This window comes from Stegastes partitus, unplaced genomic scaffold (assembly GCF_000690725.1).
Source record: "Stegastes partitus isolate 25-593 unplaced genomic scaffold, Stegastes_partitus-1.0.2 Scaffold251, whole genome shotgun sequence".
Classification (NCBI taxonomy): Eukaryota; Metazoa; Chordata; class Actinopteri; family Pomacentridae; genus Stegastes; species Stegastes partitus.
In genome coordinates this window covers 95452-114764 of record NW_007577982.1, presented here as the reverse complement: position 1 = coordinate 114764, position 19313 = coordinate 95452, and the positions used below count along the sequence as shown (strand labels likewise).

Here is a 19313-nt window from a genome sequence, read left to right as displayed (position 1 = left end):
TGCTGTGAGTGAGACCACAGTGAAGTGATATGGCTCTGCCAACAATATGTTCAAGCAACAACACGAAACCACAGAAAGCTGAAAGGCTGTGTGGTTACTGCAAATTCTTATTTAGTTATATGCTTGCATTCACTTCATTGCAGCATCAGGGAAGAAAACAGTATCAAATGAGTTAGGAGTGCAGATGTTTGCTAAACTTTGTATTTGACAGTTATTTTCAAACAAAGCTTCCTCAGACTCTCTGTTGCCCTGTAAGTGTGAGTGGAGGGATGTGGTAGTAAATCAGTCTGTCAATCAGCAACAACAACTGAGAAGGAAGTGCAAAGACCTCAGATTCTGTTACTGCTGTATTAACTGTTTCCCATACAGGTGGTAAGATTTCAGCATTTTGATTATTGGAGACTTGAGCATGAAAATCTTGCAAGTTGATTGAAATATTTGAATCCACACGGAGGAGGAGTTTGTATGAAGTCTATAGTGTAGTTTGCTTTATTTTAGAATTTAGTTACTTGTATTTGTCCCCCAAAGAAGCCTAAAACTGCTCAGAACCTACTGAGATGACAGTTTTTTTTTTCTCCAGCACAGTGTGTTGCATTAAACCACTAGATGGAGCCACAGTAATGCAACAAGCAGCCATTTTTACAATCGCTGTTTTTGACACTTGTTCGTTTGGTCACTAAAAAAGCCATACAGACACACATAATGGAAAAAGGCAGTTTATTGCAACTCAAAACAAACAAAACAACCCAATGTAAAAAGAACATACTGCTGTACCAGATCGAAATGAGATAAATGAACAGATGTGGTAGCTAAATATTTAACAGAATCAATAAATAGCTGCACAAATACTGCAAGAGTTTGTGGCCTTTGATTCATCGAGCAGGAATGATATGCACTCTCATACCATTCAGTCACACTCAGAAAACACACTTCTAAGACTCTGTAAGGAGCAGCTTGTGGAAACCGCCTTCTGACTTTATATCTGCAGCTCTTAAAAAGATCATCTCATTTGACTTTGGCTGCATCCAAAGAGCTGCGAGTGCTGTCTTGGTTACAACAGAATAAAACAGGCCAAAGGTGCAACAACACACAGACGACGTCATGGGGAGATGATCAAATAAGGAGCGAGATGGGATGCTTTGGAAAAGGTCTGGCGGGTGTTTCCCGGAGGCTTTGCATGATTCTGGATGAAGGGGATTTGCAGAAAGTACAAAGTGGAGGCTGGAAAGTGGATAAGGCGAGGAGAAAGGAAAGAACCAAAAGAGATGGATCCTTTCAGCTTCATGACGACTTCACGTTCACGTACAAAAATCCAGATGTGCTGTCATGACTTTCCTGTTGTTTTCTCTCAGAGTTGGTTGGGAGCAGGACGGGGGGTGGTTTTGGACAACGCAGCATCACCAGGCAGACAGGCTGGGGGTTAAATCGTGGCTGTTGTTGGTCTGGAGCTCCTAGCTGGGAGAGAGCGCAGGGCTGGGCTCGGTGCTGATGTTCACCAAACACTCGCTGGACTTGAGGCTCGCCAGCGACTTGGAGCTCGGCAACGAGGCCAGAGAGCCGCACAGACCCAGCATGGAGGGAGTGTTGTCTTTCCCTGCAGCAGCAAAAAACAGAGGAAAACACAATAAAATTCGACTTACGGCCGTGCATAGCTTATTCTGCCCACACGAAACACCATAAACAGGCTGCTTTTCTATGAATATGTATGCACATGTGCATGGGTGGCTGCCTCTGAAAGGCTTTTATGTAGTGGTGGGGCGCGTACAAATATATTCCTGCTCAAGCAGAAATGATACATTGCTAAAATGTTTTCTCTGCTGAAGTAAAAAAACAAAAAGAAAAAGCAGCTAATTGAAATTGAAAGATTTATTTAAAATTGAAGGTAGCACAAATGTAATAACCATCCTCCCTGCATATTTAAATGCTGCAGTAAATGTGTTTTTGTTATATTGTGGCACAAAACAACCAAATACAAATGCAAACTAAAACAACTAAAATGTGATGCAAAACAGCCACAAAAAGACAGAAAACTGCCAAAATGTAGCACAAAACAACCTAAAATAAATGGAAAAGCACCAAAAAAAGACATAAAACGCCCAAATTGAGCTGCAAAATTACCTAAAAAGTACATAAAACTACCAAAATGTGATGCAAGACAATCAAAATCAAATGCAAAAAAAAGTGTGTGTTGTAACTCATTATTGTTTTTAATAATCAAAGGAAGTTAAAATGTCATAGCTTAAATTTGCCATTTAATATGTGTGCACATGTGCATAAGTGTCATCCTCTGAAAGACTTTCATGTCATGGTGGGGAGTGTACAAATATTATACAATACAGTAGTTGTCACACTATGAAAAATGTTTTCTCTGCTTAAGGAAAAAAAGCAGACAATTGATTGAACGATTTATTTAAAAGCAAAGGTGGGACAAAAAGTAATCGCTGTCCTCGCTGCACTTTTAAATGCTGCAGTAAATGTTTTGTGATGCATGTAGAAGCACTTTTTACCAGCTGAGGTCCAGGCAGCGTCTCCGTTCTGCCTCCCGTCAGTCTTCTGGGAGTCTGAGTGCAGACTGACTTCAGCAGAAAGCTGCTCCAAACTGTGGAAACTCCTCCTGGATGACACAAATATCCTCTCATCAGCACAGTCTTCTGTGTATTAATGGCATCTATATTTAACACTGTTTTGACTTGTTTTCATTCTCACTGCATTAAAACATCACAGAAAAGCTCTGCAGATTTGCTGCACGTGTACCTGCGGAAGAGTTTGACATCGCCTTGGTTGTTTGTGATGGTGGACCACTGGTTGACCAGCGGGATGGAGAGGTCTTTAGCCAGATGGGAGGAATCACAGGGCATGAGGGCAGAGCTGAACGAAGCACAGGACAAAAAAGACTCAGATCTGACAAAAAACTTCTCATTTTATCAACCATGCACCTAAACATCAACGGTGAAAGTATCTGTAGTTTGTAGTTGTTGTGACAAGTAAATGAGCACTGGAGTGTTTTCATTAGTTTTTAATGTTACTGTCACTCAACCATCTGAACTCCACATTCTTATTCTCTGTGGGTTCAGTATAAAGTCCTGCACCTCTAGGGAAACGGCACAACCATGACTAGAAGTAGAGATGCTCAAAATTGTTGTTTGTGCAATGTGGCACAGTAATAACCCCATGAATCTAAAAAAAAAAGAAAAAAGAAAAGTTAAAATTTGTTTGATTCTTTGTTCTACGGACAAAGTGACATTGTTATAATGCCATAAATCATAAAAAAGAAAAAACAAAGTCTTTGATTTTTTGTTTTACAAAAAATGAAAAAGCTTAGAATCAACAAATACACTTTTAAACATGGCCCACAATACAACAGGAAACGGTCATGGCTTTTTAATTGTGCTGTTGAATGCAGAATTTTCTTCAAACGGTGTATTTTTGTCAAATGTTAAAATGAAACATGTTGAATAAAAGTGATTTTGATTATATATCGCAAATTTCAGCAACAGTTTGGTTCATTCTGTATGACAGACCTGCATGGCACACATTCTAAGTTCAAGGACCATCGGAATGTTGAAAATCCAACCATTCTTTCTGTTTGTATCGTGTCTTGCTCTGATAAATGGTGTCATTTTGGACCTTTTATACATAACATGCCTTTCCAACCCACTGTGGGGTTTTGGGGTTCAGAGGGTTAACATACATACATCCTGGTGTTGGTAATCCTCCTTTATCACTGTCAAATCTCCAGATTTGTGCACTGAGCTGGTAGGAAAATTAGGGATTTTGGGCAGCTCTGTTTTTCTTTCTTGAAAAAAAAAAAAAAAAAGCATTATATATTCTAAATATATCTATACAGGGCTAGTGTTGGCTCAGCTGCTCAGAAGGTTGGGGATTCACCACAAGCTGCCTGTGAGGCCTTTGATTAAGGTCCCTAACCCTGTTTATTCCAGGGGCGCTGTACCGTAACTGACCCTGCGCTCTGACACCGAGCTGAAGTCATGCAGAAAAGCCAATCTCACTGGGCTTAATGTGTGTGTGACAAATAAAGGCTTTTTCTTCTTTAGCGTTTGAAATGAGACAAACAAAGTCCCCTTGTGGTCTCATGACCATCGGAAACTCGTGTAATCATTTCTTCTGTGAACAACCAGTAGACCAACCAATAATCTATTTCAACTGAAAACGATAACTGCGTTAAAACTTCCATTTTAACGTCTTCTTTGACCTCTGCCGACTGAATGCATATCGTGTAATTCTGGAAAGTTATTTTGTGTTTATGAGAGAAATGTAATTCAACGTTTCTATGTTCTTACAGTTGCGCTTGCAGCTCTAGCACGATGGCCTCCAGCTCCTTCTTCTCCTGCTGACTCTGCACCGTCAGCTCCTCCACCTTGGCTCTCAGTCTCTTGTTCTCCGTCTCCACGTTCTTCAGTTGTGACTCTCTCAGGCGAACCAGCTCCTCTAGGTAACCCTGAACAACACATACAGTGAGGTAGGGATTTCTGTATAGAAGCTGACAGTGAGGAACTGTGATTTCAGGTTTTCGTGAGTCACCTTCTGGGCGTAGACGATCTTAAACCTTTGCTCCATCTTGCGACACTTGTTGCTCCAGCTCTCCTCGTCGGTCACCAGGGGGATGTAGGGATGCTCTGGGACGCTCTCCTCGCTGTTGCTGCTGTCCACGCTGTGGCGGTCCTCCTCATCACTCAGGTAGTCGTAGCTACACGGCGGAGAGGCAGAAGAGTTAATGCACCACGCATGCATGCAGAAATAAAGATCAGCTGGGTCAGTCTCACCTCTGAGTAAACTTTAGGTAGGGTGTGTAGTCGATCACAGCTGGGGATTTCCCATCCAGAGTCTCGCCCTTCAAGCAAAAACTGCACAGAAAAAGAAACAAACAAGTTATTTTTATGTCATCAATCAAACTGGTGAGAACTATCCACCAGTAAATATACTGGCCGTTGTAAACAATTAGTCCTCTTGGTAAACTTGTGAGAGGGTTGCAAGGTGGAGCAGTTGGTAGCACTGTTGCCTCGCAGCAAGAAGGTCGCTGGTTATAGGAGGTTATAGGAGTCTGCCATTATATACAGTTGAAACCAGACGTTTACTGTATAAAAAGACATAAACCCCTTTTTTTTGTTGTCTGACATTAAATCAGACTAAACTCTTCCTGTTTTAGGTCAGTTAGGATGACCAAAATTATTTATTTTTGCTAAATGCCAGAATAAAGAAAGAGAGATTTTTTTGAGACTTTTTTTTATTACTTTCTTCAAAGTCAGAAGTTTACATACACTAAGACTACTATGCCTTCAAAGTATTTGAGAAAGCCCAGATGATTATGCCATGGCTTTGGAAGCTTTTGATAGGTTAATTGACAACATTTGAGTTAATTGCAGGCACACCTGTGGATGTATTTTAAGGCACACCTCAAACACACTGCTTCCTTTTGTGACAACATGGAAAAGCCAGGAAGTTAAAACTTGGGCACAAGTGGTTCTTCCAAATGGACAATGACCCTAAGCATACCTCCAAATTAGTTACAAAGACGCTTCAGGACAACAAAGTCAATGTTTTGGAGTGGCCATCACAAAGCCCTGATCTCAATCCTGTAGAAAATTTGTGGGCAAAGGTGTGTGGAGCAAGGTGGCTTACAAACCTGACTCAGTTCCACCAATTCTGTCAGGATGAATCGGCCAGAATTCCAGCAAACTATTATGAANGAGTGTGCTTGGTTGTCTGTCTCTAAGTGTAGCCCTGTGATAGACTGGTGACCTGTCCAGGGTGTCTCCTGCCTTCGCCCTAAGTCAGCTGGGATAGACTCCAGCCCCCCGTGACCCTAGTGAGGATTAAGGTGTATAGATAATGGATGGATGATGGATGGTAAACTTGTGAGAGTACGCCAATTATTTCAGAAGGTAATGTGTTAGCCTTGCAATTCAGTTCAATTCAAGCAAACTATTTAGTTGTTTATTTCGTTACCTTTTCAAGATTCAAGAGTTTATTTGTGACATGCTCACACAGTGTGGACAGTGAAATGCAAAGTGATTATTCCACAGGGCTGTGCAATAAACAAGACATGATTTCTTCCTCACACGACTGTACCATGTGCTTTACCATGACTGATCTGTAGCTGCTTGAAATGGCTCTTAGTGACTTTCTGGACTTGTTCAAGTCAGTGTTTTGCTTTTTCAGATCTGTGCTGACCTCCTCAGACTTTTCCCACTGTAGTGTTTGTGACTGAGTCTAATGAGAGTATTAAATGGGCCTTGTTTAAACTGGCTCAGAGGAGTCAGCAGCTGTAGTCAATCGTAGTGACTGACAACAAGGTAAGAGGCCATGCCACAAACAAAATCTGATTAACACAGCTCTATACACTACCAAAAATGATATTTCAAGTTGCTGTATGTATTTTATTGACCCAACAGATTTTGTCATATTAATCATCAAGATGTGTTTCAATGATTTGATCATACAAAATTCAGAGTTATAGGAGTCTGCCATTATATACAGTTGAAACCAGAAGTTTACTGTATAAAAAGACATAAACCCTTTTTTTTTCATTGTCTGACATTAAATCAGACTAAACTCTTCCTGTTTTAGGTCAGTTAGGATTACCAAAATTATTTATTTTTGCTAAATGCCAGAATAAAGGGAGAGAGATTTTTTTGAGATTTTTTTTATTACTTTCTTCAAAGTCAGAAGTTTACATACACTAAGACTACTATGCCTTCAAAGTATTTGAGAATGCCCAGATGATTATGCCATGGCTTTGGAAGCTTTTGATAGGTTAATTGACAACATTTGAGTTAATTGCAGACACACCTGTGGATGTATTTTAAGGCAAACCTCCAACACACTGCTTCCTTTTGTGACAACATGGAAAAGCCAGGAAGTTAAAACTTGGGCACAAGTGGTTCTTCCAAATGGACAATGACCCTAAACAAACCTCCAAATTAGTTACAAAGACACTTCAGGACAACAAAGTCAATGTTTTGGAGTGGCCATCACAAAGCCCTGATGTCAATCCTGTAGAAAATTTGTGGACAAAGGTGTGTGGAGCAAGGTGGCTTACAAACCTGACTCAGTTCCACCAATTCTGTCAGGATGAATCGGCCAGAATTCCAGCAAACTATTATGAAGAAATTGTGGAATGAAACCCAAAACGTTTGACCCAAGTCATTCAGTTTAAAGGCAATGCTACCAAATACTAAGAAAATGTATGTAAACTTCTGACTTTGAAGAAAGTAGTAAAAAAAATTCTCTCTCTCATTATTCTGGTGTTTAGCAAATAGAAATAATTTTGGTAAACCTAACTGACCTAAAACAGTAAAAATTTAGTCTGATTTAATGTCAGACAGTGACAAAAAAAAAAAAGGTTATGTCTTTCTATACAGCATATGTAAACTTCTGTTTTCAACTGTACGTGGTCTTTAGAAGTGTACGTAAACTTTTGTTCATGATTAAACCATATAACTGGGATTATTTTCAAAAATTCTGGGCTGGTCAGTCTAAGTATTCATATTTTAAAACATAGTGCACAATATCACCTGAAGTCAATGGCGCTCAATCCAATCAGCATGCCGGTCAGCACTGTGGCCTCTTCTCTCAGCATGATGGCTCCGTCATCATAAAACCTCCTGTCAGATAAAGAGGTGATTAATCATTTTGAACTTTCAGGTGTCATACTGGGAGTGGGTTTTTTTTCTGTAGTCAGTAAAAGAAAAATTAATTTGTATTTGCTGGAAAAAAAATCTAACCTAGTTCTGATGTTAGCAATAAACAAATGAAGACAGTTACAATGACGTTGAAGCAACGTAAAACTTCAGCGGGGATCCCTTAAAATCCAAAAACGCGGTTGCAATGAACAACTCGGTCTGACCTGGTTGTTCTAGTGTCCCTCAGAGCAGTGGAGACATATTCAGACAGACGTTTCTCCATCAGCGCCACTCGAATCCACGCCCGACCCTGTAGGACGACATAACAAGTGAGTGGGAACACAAGGCCTTCTCTCACACTCGTGCACACACACACACTTGTGCATACAAAAATGCTTGCCTTGGCTCGCGATGTGCTGATGTTCTCAATGTTTTCGATGCTGGCGATGCAGTTGTTCTGCACCTTGCTGCAGGCCAGCCGGATATATTCCCAGAAACTGCGCTGTCCATCTGAGCTGAACCAGCTTCCTGAGCCTGTTCCAAGAATAAAACACAGCAATCATGAATCATTTCTGCTCCGACAGCAGCCTGAACTGAGAAATGTGCAGCCACGGCAGCAGTACAGCTGACTGTGTAATCGCACTTGTTTTATGGCCTTCTGACAATAATACAATTTTGTTTCAATGGGTAATGTTGACAGGCTGACGTACGTAGTAGAGTTATGCTTTGATATTTAACCCTTTGAACCCCAAAACCTGCTGGCAGATTTGTAAAGCCTTTTATCTGTGAAAAATCATCAAAATTACACCAATTATCAGATCCTGTAAAAACAGATGGAATCAGACGATTTTCAACTTTCTGTCCTTTATTGTATGAGTGACACTTTTTCTGTCTAAAAGGAATGATCAAATCTAAGCTTAATTTCATGATAGTTCATCAAAATCACTTTATTCCACATCTCATTTAAAAATCTATCAAAAATAAATGGCTTTCACTAATGAGATTCTGTGAGAAACAAAAAATTCTGCACTTCTCTGGGCAACTGAGAACCCTTTAGTGACTCTGGGACAACCAACAGTCTCATGATGAAAATTCATCGACTATTCGACTGAACTGCAGGCTGTATTTAAAGAGAGCAGACCAGAGACAAAAAAAATGAAAGTAATAAAATATCTATCGTATGTAAAGTCACCATCTTTTCCCAGTAATTTTTAACAACTTGGAACATGTTGTACATGTAAATTCCAGGTTGTTGTTTTTTTAAAAAACAAATATTAACAGAAAATCAACTTCTGCTGTTTATTTCTCTTGAATGATACTGGCATTATAACTGTGTCATACTGCACAGAAGACATTTTCAGTTTTTTCTGCGTCCACAGCGGTGCAGGACTTTATATTGCAGTGAAAAATGAGCCCGCAGTGAGTAAACAAGAGACGGGAGCAAAAAAAAAATTCAGACACAAACTGGTTTACAAGGGGTTAATATGTTTTACTGCCTCGCGTTCAGTCATATTAGCTGATTTGTGCATCATTTCCTGAGCTGCATGTTACCTGCAGTGTTACCTTTGAAGCGGTGGCTGAGGATGTGCTCTAAAATGGCAGCAAAGTTAATAAACTCCTCGGATGAGTCATCTATGGGCTCTGCTGTGTACTTTTCTAGGAGAGTCTTTACAGAGAATCTGAAACAGAAGCAGACAGACAAAGAGGCATTAGAAAAAGAAAAAAAAAACACAATGTAGAAGGGGGAAAAAAACCCCCCAAATATTCACATGAAGGATTTCAGCTGGTTGTGTGCTGCACATGAAGCGTAGCCGTGTACTGTACCCCAGCAGACAAATGTACTACTGTATTTGAACAACGGCAGGGAGGAGGGCTTTTTTCTTTTTTGGGAACCACGCCATCTTATCATACTGAGGTCACCCCAATTGTCTTGTGTACTGGACAATGTACCCCTTCAGTGCTTTGGCAGTGTTATCATGAAAACAATACAATTAACCCCCTGTCTTTTCAGCCTTTGTGCATGCTGTGCTTCCAGGTCCTTTTGGGTCTCGTCTCTCTGAGGGACCGGTCAGCATCAAAGAATGATCAAATAACTCCCTCCCCCTCATCTATACATTGTGGTGTGATCTATTTAGGGCAGCTGCTGCAGCTTTAGTTTGGCTTTCAACCGCACATGCACACCCTCCTGCAGCCGCGGAGGGACAGCTATGCAGCGTGCATGTTAGGAGCCGGCGTCCAGGCACACTGCCTCTGCATCAATGGGCAACACTAGTATTACAGAGGGCAAGACTGCCGTGGCGGTGGGAAACACCTCCATCGCCAGGGGAAAGACTACCGTCTCTTTAGGCAAGTCCTCCATCTTCAGGGGAGTGACCACCACCTCCATGGGAGACTCCACCATCCAAAGGCAAAAGACGACTGTGGCTCTGGGACGGGCCAGCTTCAGCCGGGGAACCACCACCACCTCCTTCCGGAAAGCCTTGACGGCCAAGCGCAGGAACACCTAGATGGAACGGACCCCCGAGGCCAGGGCCAAGACACCCAAAGCAGCCAAGCAGTCCAAAAATGACTCTAACAATGAGTGGAAAACTACATTCTCGTCAAGCAAGACCTCCTTTACCAAAGGCAGGGTTTCTGTCCTGAGGACTAAGTACGCCATCTCCTGGGGCAAATCCTCGATCTCCTGGAGCAGAACCACCGTAACTTTGGGCAATACCAGCATAGCAGTGGGCAACACCTCTGTGACACGAGGGGAGACCACGAGCTCCCTGACCACCCTGACCTTCACCCATGGGACCAAGTCCGTGTCGGTGGTCAAAACCACCCTCGTCAGGGGCAATAAAACGCATAGCAACATCTACTGGGATTTTCACACTTGAATCCTGCACAAAACCCCACGGATATGTCTATGTGCTCAGTTTTAGAAGGTCAGTAGTATTAATAATCAATAAAAAAAAAGAGCTGCTATGTTTGTGATCAGTGTGTGTCAGTTCAAGAAGACATGACGCTACTCAGCTGTTTGGTTCCAATGTGAGAAAGTGCTAAGTGAGTTGCAGATCTAATGGGTTTGCAATCACATGTGAGATTTCCCAAAGCCGTGCCGAGCGTGTTATGCAAATGTGACACTGATGAGATGAGGCTTTATGGCGTGTTGACGTGGCAGGGAGGGGAAGTGTGAAACAGCTGTGTGTGATGTATGTGGAGAGCTTTTCACCAGCACTATTCTCCTGTGTATTGTGCATGTACAGCCAACAACATGTCTACATCAGTGGTATATATGTGGTATTTTTTTGTGTGCATGTCGATAGGACTGACTAGTATTCTGCATTTCCATAACATTCAACAGACTGTAAAGTTTGATTGGTGTAACAGTGCTTATAAAAGTAACATGTCTAAACACTGCTTTGCTTCATTGTTTTGTATGCACTTTTTGTAAGATCTCACGAGATTAAATGGAACAAAACACACACTCATTTGACTTGAAAAAAGTTCAGCAGGGACACAAATGGATAACGAAAACCAGCTGTGAAGGAACCACACCCATGGTTCAAACGGAGGGACGACACAAATAGAGGAGAGGTGCAATCAAAGCCTCGAATACATGTGGATAACTTGAACACATTCAGCCTTTCTCTTGCAAAAACTGACACTGTGCAGCTCATTTCACATATGGTGTATACGGTTGGACACAGAGGGAATGTCTTGCAATCAGAGGCTATAGGGAACAATGGCTCAGAAGAAAGTGATGTCACCTCAGACTGTCCTCTTTGCAACAATGTGTCCTTCAACCGTTCGGTGTCGTCGTGGTGAAGGGACAATCGCTGCACTGTCCCAGTCCCCCCAGATAGGCTGTGGCCACCTACGGCTGCCTCTGTCCATTCACAGGGACACATGGGTGGTATGTGGCCTTCCAAAGCCCACGTCGACCAGCTCAACGAAGGCATTATGCGACACGGGGGTCGCACTATCCACGCGTAGCATTCTGGTCTGCTCTGGATCATAGTTGATGTTACTATTACCGCCAAGGGCTTGCGGAGCAGGGTGTGCTGCATGAGTGTGCGATGCTTCGCGTCGAGTGAGTCCCGAACCCCGCTGTCGAATCTGGGTCAGGAAGATGGGCAACACCAGCTTCACAGAGGGGAAGACGGCCTTGACCCTGGGCAACACCACAATAAAGAGGGGCAAGTCCAAGCTCTCCATGGGGGGCTCTTCCATCAGCCGGGGCAGGAGCACGACATCCCTGGGTTCTTCCACGATCACCAGCGGGAAGACCAAGATCTCGCTGGGAGGCGCCTCCTTCAGCAGGGGCACCACCACCACCTCTTTTCGGAAAGCCCTCTTTCCCAAACGCAAGACGCTCTAGATGAAAGGGGAGCGCACCGTGGGGTTTGGGTTGGGGAACGTATGGACACCGCTACAGCGTCTGCACAGGGTCTATTCCAACTGAGAGCGAAAACTGGATTAAATTTACTTTTGGAGCTTTGACTTTGTCTGGTCGAGCCGGATTTATCAAGGAAACAGGTTAGTGGCATCTAAAATCTGTCTGATAATGCTTCTGCATAGACGATCAAGTCCTGAGACATCTTGAGGTGTTGACTATGATTCTGCATGTGTGACTCAAAAAATATCAATTCCTGTAACCAATTGGGCGTTAGGGCAGGGATTCACAGTCATTGCCACATTTCAGATCTGTGTCAGACTGTGACATGACTTTGTGTTAAGGAATCCCTCTAAAAAGAAGTGTTATTAGTAGTAAAATGTGCTATTCTGTGTTAAAATCTAAGATAAGGAGTGCATAGTGAAATATTTGCACTGCATACTTCCAATGATAGAAAAATGCATGAAGCCAAGCACTTCCTCATTATGCAGATTGCCAAACTTTTGGAAAACCACCAGAGGTTCCCAGGGGCCCAGTATGGGAACCACTGGTTGGGCTGCTCATTTGCTGGTGTGACAGCTTTTAAAATCAAAACAGAAGAAAGTCAACTGCTGCACAAAAGACTTCTCTGAGCTGATAAAGCAATGTTATCTCAAAAGGAACATTACAGCAGATGATTGTAAATTAACTGAAGTCCTTTGATGTGAAGGGGGGATCACTGGCATGCCTCAAATGCAAATGGATGGAGTGGAATAGCAACATGCTCTTGGTACGATTTGACACTGAAAAACAACTGCAGGGCCTTCTGACAAGCTTCTTTTGTGCCCCCTCTCACTCAGCCTGGATCTCCGCCAAGCCCACTCTCAGCTCTCTTTAAATGCCCTCTTGTTCTCCCTCCTCACCCTTCTACTGTACTTACACTTGATCCACATGCATAGAAAACTGCATTTATCTGCAGGGACACCTCACCTGAACACAGCAAGCCTCGCATTAACTCTCCTCGCTCCCTCATAAACATTTCCCTGACTCCTTTCTCTTTCTTCTTCTTTCTGTCTCTGTTTCTTTCTTCAGTCTTGGCATAACCAGCAGGATCAGATGACACAGGCGAACTCCTCGCTGGCCGCAGCATTGTGCAACACCAGCCAGTGCTGTGTTTATCGTCCTGGACTGTCGGGGGCGAGAGACGTCTCGTCCTGCACTGGATTGGCGCAAAGAGAAAAAAATGTCTTGTGCTTTGATAAAAATTAGGATAATTCAGGCCAAAAACACACAGACTAAAAAATGTAAAAAGGTAGCGACAGCAGGGTGTGTCTCTGTCTCTCTCTCACCCATCCCCTCTGTGAAAAAGCGTCCAGGCAAAGTGTTCCGTGGTCAGAGGAGGTGCGGGGAGGATCGGGGTGTAAGATGGACAGTAAGGGCGTTTGGGCTGAGAAGCACTGAGAGCGTAAATCAGAAGTTTGAGCACGACAGGGGGGGTAAAATGAGGAAAAACAGGGAAGCCGATGGTGAGAGAGCGGTGTCCAAATGTTCAGCTAAAGAAACTTCTGCTGTAATTTCACATACTTGACGCTATAAAAATAAGAGTCTGTTCAGAAATCAGGGAAAATGCAAAGGAAGGCTGCACAGAAGCTGAACTAGAAATCAATGTGACTGCAGATTCAAAGATTTGTTGATATTGTCTAAGAAAGGGAACAGAAAGAGGTGGAAAGTGGCACAAAATTATGCAACTGTCACGCTCAGAACAACAACAACAACAAAAAAGCAGAGCAGCCCACTTGTCGAAGCATGTCCACAGAACATTTTATTCTCTCCTCTCGAGCCACGCCCCGGAACAAGCTCAGACCTCAGACGAGACACAGCACATCGCCCTCCCTTCTTTCCCTCCATGTTCCTTTTGTTTCCAGGAAGCAGCTGAAGGGATAACACTTCACATCAGACCTGTCTCACTCATCTTCCTGTATCTATTTTTCCTTAGGTTCCCCCCCCTTCCGTGTCCACAGCAACACTGTTCCTCCGGTCACGGACAACGGCACGACAGCTCTAAACCAGACTAAAGCACCAAAACTGTCCATTTTAAACATCAAAGCACAGAATGTGGCCTGTAAACAAATACCAACCAAATCGTTTGACTGCTGATCCACCAATCTTCTATCAAATTGAGTACAAAAACACAAAGTTGCATGAAAATTTGCTGCAGAAAGGCTCAGCCCTGCAACACTGAGATAAAACCTGTTGCCAGTGGCAACAGTGCAGAGATACAGTAGATCACGATGACACTGATGCCACTGTGGACATTATAAATATCACCAAGTCTCTAAAACAAAATTCCATTTGATTCTCAGATGCTGTCTGACCTTAGAAGTAACAAAAACATTGCCAATGATCATCTCCAATATGGAAACTGACATGTGAGTTTGGGCGAGAATGAAGTCAAAAATCCTCCATCACAAGGCTAAAATACATGCAGTCATCTCTTTGACTATTTTTCTCTCTCTGTTAAAATTCTTAAACTTCCCAATACAGGCTTTGTGCAGAAACTAAGTTTCCCTGAGGTGGTGCAAATGTTTGATCAGGTTTTCCTTTATTACACACAAATGTGTTTTGCTGTACATACAGTATGTGTCTCTAATTAAAAAGGGTTTATTCTGATAAGTAGAAAAGGCACCGAAACACTGAGCAGAGATTAGTCTGTGCCTGGTACTGGTGACCCACATCATGCCACATCAAGTATGTAACTTTTAAACAGGACTGTGATGCCAGTTTTTTGATTTTTTATTTAGTTCTAGACAGAACTGAGGAACTTTAAGCAACAACATGTGAACTTTTCAACCCCAAAACTGAGCAGAAACAGCCCCTTTTCAATTGAAACTGTTAATCTCTGTGTGCTGATTGTATGTTAAACAATGCATGATGGAAAAGAGGTCAAACTTTATATATATGTATACACACACGTATTAGGGTAAATAGAAGCTTGGCCCGGTGTACTAATCGAGCACTAATGTGACTTAGCTACTGTAGCCAGGCAGCCCTTCAGCTGTGGAAGTAAGCACGCCTGGATCCTGCACCAACACGACCCCCAGCCTGCTTGACTGTGCGACCCGAGGGCCACTGCTGATTCAGGATCTCTCCCCATCCAGACTGTACGATCACACAACAACTCATGACTACTTGAATCAACTCTGACCAGCAAAACAACACAAAAAAGGGTCAGAAACTCCACGAGCGAATGAGGAGATGGAGCAGCGACACAGTCTAGAAGAAGTTGCCCTTGAAGTGAACCTAATCAATGTCACGTTCATTAGAAAAAATGGAACGAAACTGTGTAGTAAGCATTACTGATGGAAAGCTGTTTGAGGTTTTATTTCTGTCTTGTCAGGTTTGTTTGTCATTAAAATGCTTAAATGATTAAATCTGTCTTAGCGCGGTCAGGACAAACTGAAAACAACAGTGTTTTTGTGTCCCTGTTAATCTCTCTCTGTGTTGTAAGTCCATTGTGGGAACTTTTCTTTCTTTGCATGCATGCTCTGTGTGATGTTGTGTGTTTTGCCTCATTTTACGTGTCACTAAAATGCAGACGGGACCTTGAACAGAAAGGTTCACGAATAAAAACGCTTGACTGTGTGTCTATTCCAGAGTCTGGACATTGTCTTTTCTTGGTTTTTGGTGGGGGTTCTTTAGTTTTGTAGAAACAAGGATGCTTTGAATTCCAAGAAAACAAAACAGAAAGGAGTCAGTGAACACCTTTTATGACTATTATCAAATTGCAATTTGAGACGCAGAGTAGTATGATAATACATTCTACAGGAGGACTATAAAACTATTAAAGTAGCTACAATTTTACTGCAGGTTTCCACAAGCGACCATATTACATATTATAAAAGCACTATAAAGTAGGACCATGCTAACCAAGCTACATTAAATCAAGTTGAAACAGCAGCAGCAAATTTATAAAATGAATAAGTTATTTTAAAACAAAAATGGAAAAATAAAATCTCCAAATTATAAAATATCAATATTTGTTGCATTTTGTCATCAGTTGGGTAATAAATTTAAATATGATTAGGTTTTGGTTTGAAATATGAAGATGTTTGCCTCTGTGAACATGTGACTATGTGTTTTTTCAGATATTTGGGAAAATATTAATCGTTGATTATATATGTAAACATAAATTGCAGATTTAAAATCAAACATACAGTTTAATCCAGAGCTGTAGTGATATTAGTTATAAGAAATGACAGCAATGTGCAAGACATGTCTGAGACAATGGTAATAATAATAATCGGTATTTTTTACTTTCAAGAATACCTTTTGTGACTGTGTTCATTTAAGAAGCAATGATGACAGTGGAGCTGCGACTAATGGTGATTATCATTACTGATTATTCTGTCAAATATTCTCTCCTGGGCTGCCAGGAGGCTCGATGGTTAGCACCATTGCCTTGCAGCAAGAAGGTCACCGGTTCGTGTCCCGGTGAGGACACCTGGGATCTTTCTGCATGTTCTCCCCGTACAGCGTGTGTTGTCCGGCTTCCTCCCACAGTTCAAAAACATGTTGAGGTTAATTGGTGATTCTAAATTGTCCGTAGGTGTGAATGTCAGTGTGCTTGGTTGTCTGTCTCTAAGTGCAGCCCTGTGATAGACTGGTGACCTGTCCAGGGTGTCCCCTGCCTTTGCCCTGAGTCAGCTGGGATGGATTCCAGCCCCCCCGCGACCCTAATGAGGTGTATAGATAATGGATAGGTGGATGGATGGATATTCTCTCCTTTAACTAATAGTTCTTTGGGCTACAAAACATCAGAAAATCCCACAGATATTACATTTACTGTTATGGAGAGAAAAGAAAACACAAAATATTCATATTTAAGGAGCTGGGATCAGATCATTTTTGAGTTGTTTTTTGTTTAAAAAATACTCAAAACAGTTGTTGATTTATTAAATAGTTGATAACTAATCAATTAACCGATTAATTGTGGCAGAGGTTTATTTCACAAATTGACCTTTAAACTGCCACAGTTATTCATGATCCCTGCTTAAATTCTATCATATTGGAGAGTGATCCTACAGGAGTGTCAGTGCAAAAACATATTATTTTACATAATATATTCTATATTCATTTGCCCATTAATAAACATTATTTGTGTCTAAGTGACAATTAGTCCTCAACATGTTCTTATGATAACTTCAGGAGATTTTAATAGTTTAATACTTTAGTAGTCCATGAACTTCATTGTCACAACTGTTCACACTGGAGAAGGTCACACTGTAGCTGCTGGAGCTCCACATAGCTGTTCACATTATCCCCCAGATACGACCTTTAGCTTATGGGTTGACTAACATGCTTTTGACAGATTCGATACAGGTTCTGGTTTTTATCAATCAAATTTGGATCCAATAAACATTTGCAGTAAAAATAAAAATCTTGGTGTCAAAACTTAGAATACCACAAACTCCAGGATAAAATGTTGTCGTCCATATGTTTGATTTAAAGACAGCTTATCAACATAGATCCTGCAGTGTTGACAGGTTATTACTTGTGACGTGTAACAAATCAGATAGTGCTGCTGGCAGGACTTTGCTTGAGAACACACAGACTACAGATAGAGAGAGAGATGGCTGAATCAGAGCCAAAGTATCTCACATTAAAGTTAATTTATTTCATGAAGAATCTGTTAAAATAAACAAACAAAACAAGATAAAAAGCTGAAAGCTGAAAAATGCTGAATATTGGATCCGACCGGTCGGCACCTACTTAAGATATTTATTGAAGTAAAACTTACATTTTTTGCAGTCTTGGGTTGGTCTCCACTTTATGTGCGACCCACAATACAACATAAATAATAGGGGATTTCAAGTTTATGCTTGGCATGAACTATTTTGTTCAGCCATTCCCAACACAAAATCCATAAAATAAATCTGAGGTTGAAACGCTGAGAAAGAGCAAAGAAGCATTGATTTCAAGGCAAATGCCCTCTCTGCATTTTATTATGATCTTCTCTAAGACTCCTGAAAATTGTTCAGTCTATTCACCAACCAAGTCAACACTTAGGCCTGAATTTGCCAAAAAAACATCAGAAACTACTGAAAACAGATGACTGAAACATGAAGCACGACCTCACTATGAACACATCTAAACACTGGATCCAAGAGGACATGTGAATATACTAGCGATATTACATAAAAGTGAACATGTTGAGGACCTCTCAGCTCAGACATTTACAGTCCTAACCTCTCTAATTTATTGAAGCCGTATAGCATCAGCGTCCATCACAGCGCTGTACCGGCTGGATGGAGGAGGACGGAGGGCCACTGATGTGGGGAGGAGTCCTTGCTCTGCTCCCAATGCCCTTGTCCCATTCAGGCTCACTGTGATGGGGGAGGAAACCTGCTGCTGGATGGTGTATTTCCTGACCAGTATAGTCACATTTTATCATTTAAAGCTGCATTTGGCATGTTAGACTGATACAAAGCAGATCACTGGACAGTTTAAGTAAAATAGACTTTTTAAAGAGATTATAGACAAATATCACAACAGCTATCCAGAAAATAAGGGATGATGAAAACTGAAGGCAGGCAGGGGTATGTGAAGGTGAAAACGCACCTGCCTCACACTCATCCATTGCATTTCTATAAATGTGTGCATCATTCTGCATTATTTTCCATCTATTTGAAGCCCTGCTGCTTTTGTTTCGCCTCAGGAATCAGCGCTGCAGAGGGGCTTCTTAGACTTAAAAAAAAAAAATCCTCCACGGTTTGGTAAATCACGAGCACCAGCACGCAGGGAGGCACTGACAGATAAATACGGCACGTCGAGGGAGTCGTGATGTGTACCTGCAAACCGTGATGAGGTTTTTTCGCTCCACGCCGACGCTCCGAGCAGACGCCTTCTTCGAAGCCAGACCCATAGCCATTGCTGTCTGAATGCAGCCCGACTCCATCCAGCGGCGGCCCCGGGGCCTCTTCGGGATCCGTGCCCAGGCCAGGACCTCTCCCTCCGCGGGCCCTGTGTCCTACGATCACCCGCTGTCCTCTGCGTGGAGCCACGGATGCTGCTGATGCTGGAGGAGGAGGAGGAACGACAAGTTACACACGATTAGATGCATGAGCACCGGTTAACGCCTACAAAATAAAAGCACCATCACTTGTTCATGGCACTGATAAGAAATCCATTACTGATGCTTTTATTTTCACATTTTCTAGTTCTACTCATTTGAACATTTAACACAGTGGAGAGACAGGTGGAAATGATGTATTCATGTATTTCTGTACTCATACTAAACTACTTTACTTAATCAT

At 42.0% G+C, this 19313-nt stretch overlaps 1 protein-coding gene and 1 long non-coding RNA gene across 4 annotated transcripts; one reads left to right on the top strand and one right to left on the bottom strand.

Moving 5' to 3' along the window:
* Nucleotides 1-700: 700 nt before the first annotated feature.
* On the bottom strand, nucleotides 701-18988 carry rundc3aa (RUN domain containing 3Aa). Of its 2 annotated transcripts, none has more exons than XM_008281927.1 (11): nucleotides 18849-18988; nucleotides 9195-9322; nucleotides 8044-8177; nucleotides 7868-7953; nucleotides 7536-7625; nucleotides 4785-4865; nucleotides 4543-4708; nucleotides 4302-4459; nucleotides 2755-2868; nucleotides 2508-2614; nucleotides 701-1594 (listed from the first exon to the last, which is right to left on the bottom strand). In XM_008281927.1, exons 1-11 carry the CDS (start codon nucleotides 18953-18955, stop codon nucleotides 1452-1454), a joined length of 1314 nt encoding a protein of 437 aa, XP_008280149.1. In that variant the 5' UTR covers nucleotides 18956-18988; the 3' UTR covers nucleotides 701-1451. The 2 variants fall into 2 exon arrangements, with proteins under 2 accessions (XP_008280149.1, XP_008280150.1); XM_008281928.1 differs by having other exon boundaries at nucleotides 9207-9322.
* On the top strand, nucleotides 12006-15648 carry LOC103357379 (uncharacterized). 2 transcript variants are annotated; one of them, XR_520200.1, is made up of 2 exons: nucleotides 12006-12164; nucleotides 13997-15648. It is a non-coding gene; the product is annotated as an uncharacterized LOC103357379 (long non-coding RNA). The 2 variants fall into 2 exon arrangements; XR_520199.1 differs by having other exon boundaries at nucleotides 13093-15648.
* Nucleotides 18989-19313: the final 325 nt, after the last annotated feature.

What these genes read in the sequence shown, in the direction of transcription:
- rundc3aa (XM_008281927.1), bottom strand. Translation starts at nt 18,955, where the DNA reads ATGGAGTCGGGCTGCATTCAGACAGCAATGGCTATGGGTCTGGCTTCG. An exon ending in TTGAGCGCCATTGACTTCAG is followed by an intron (nt 4,866 to 7,535) that starts GTGATATTGTGC and finishes TTTTCTGTGCAG; the next exon opens with TTTTTGCTTGAAGGGCGAGA. An exon ending in GATGTCAAACTCTTCCGCAG is followed by an intron (nt 2,615 to 2,754) that starts GTACACGTGCAG and finishes TGTGTCATCCAG; the next exon opens with GAGGAGTTTCCACAGTTTGG.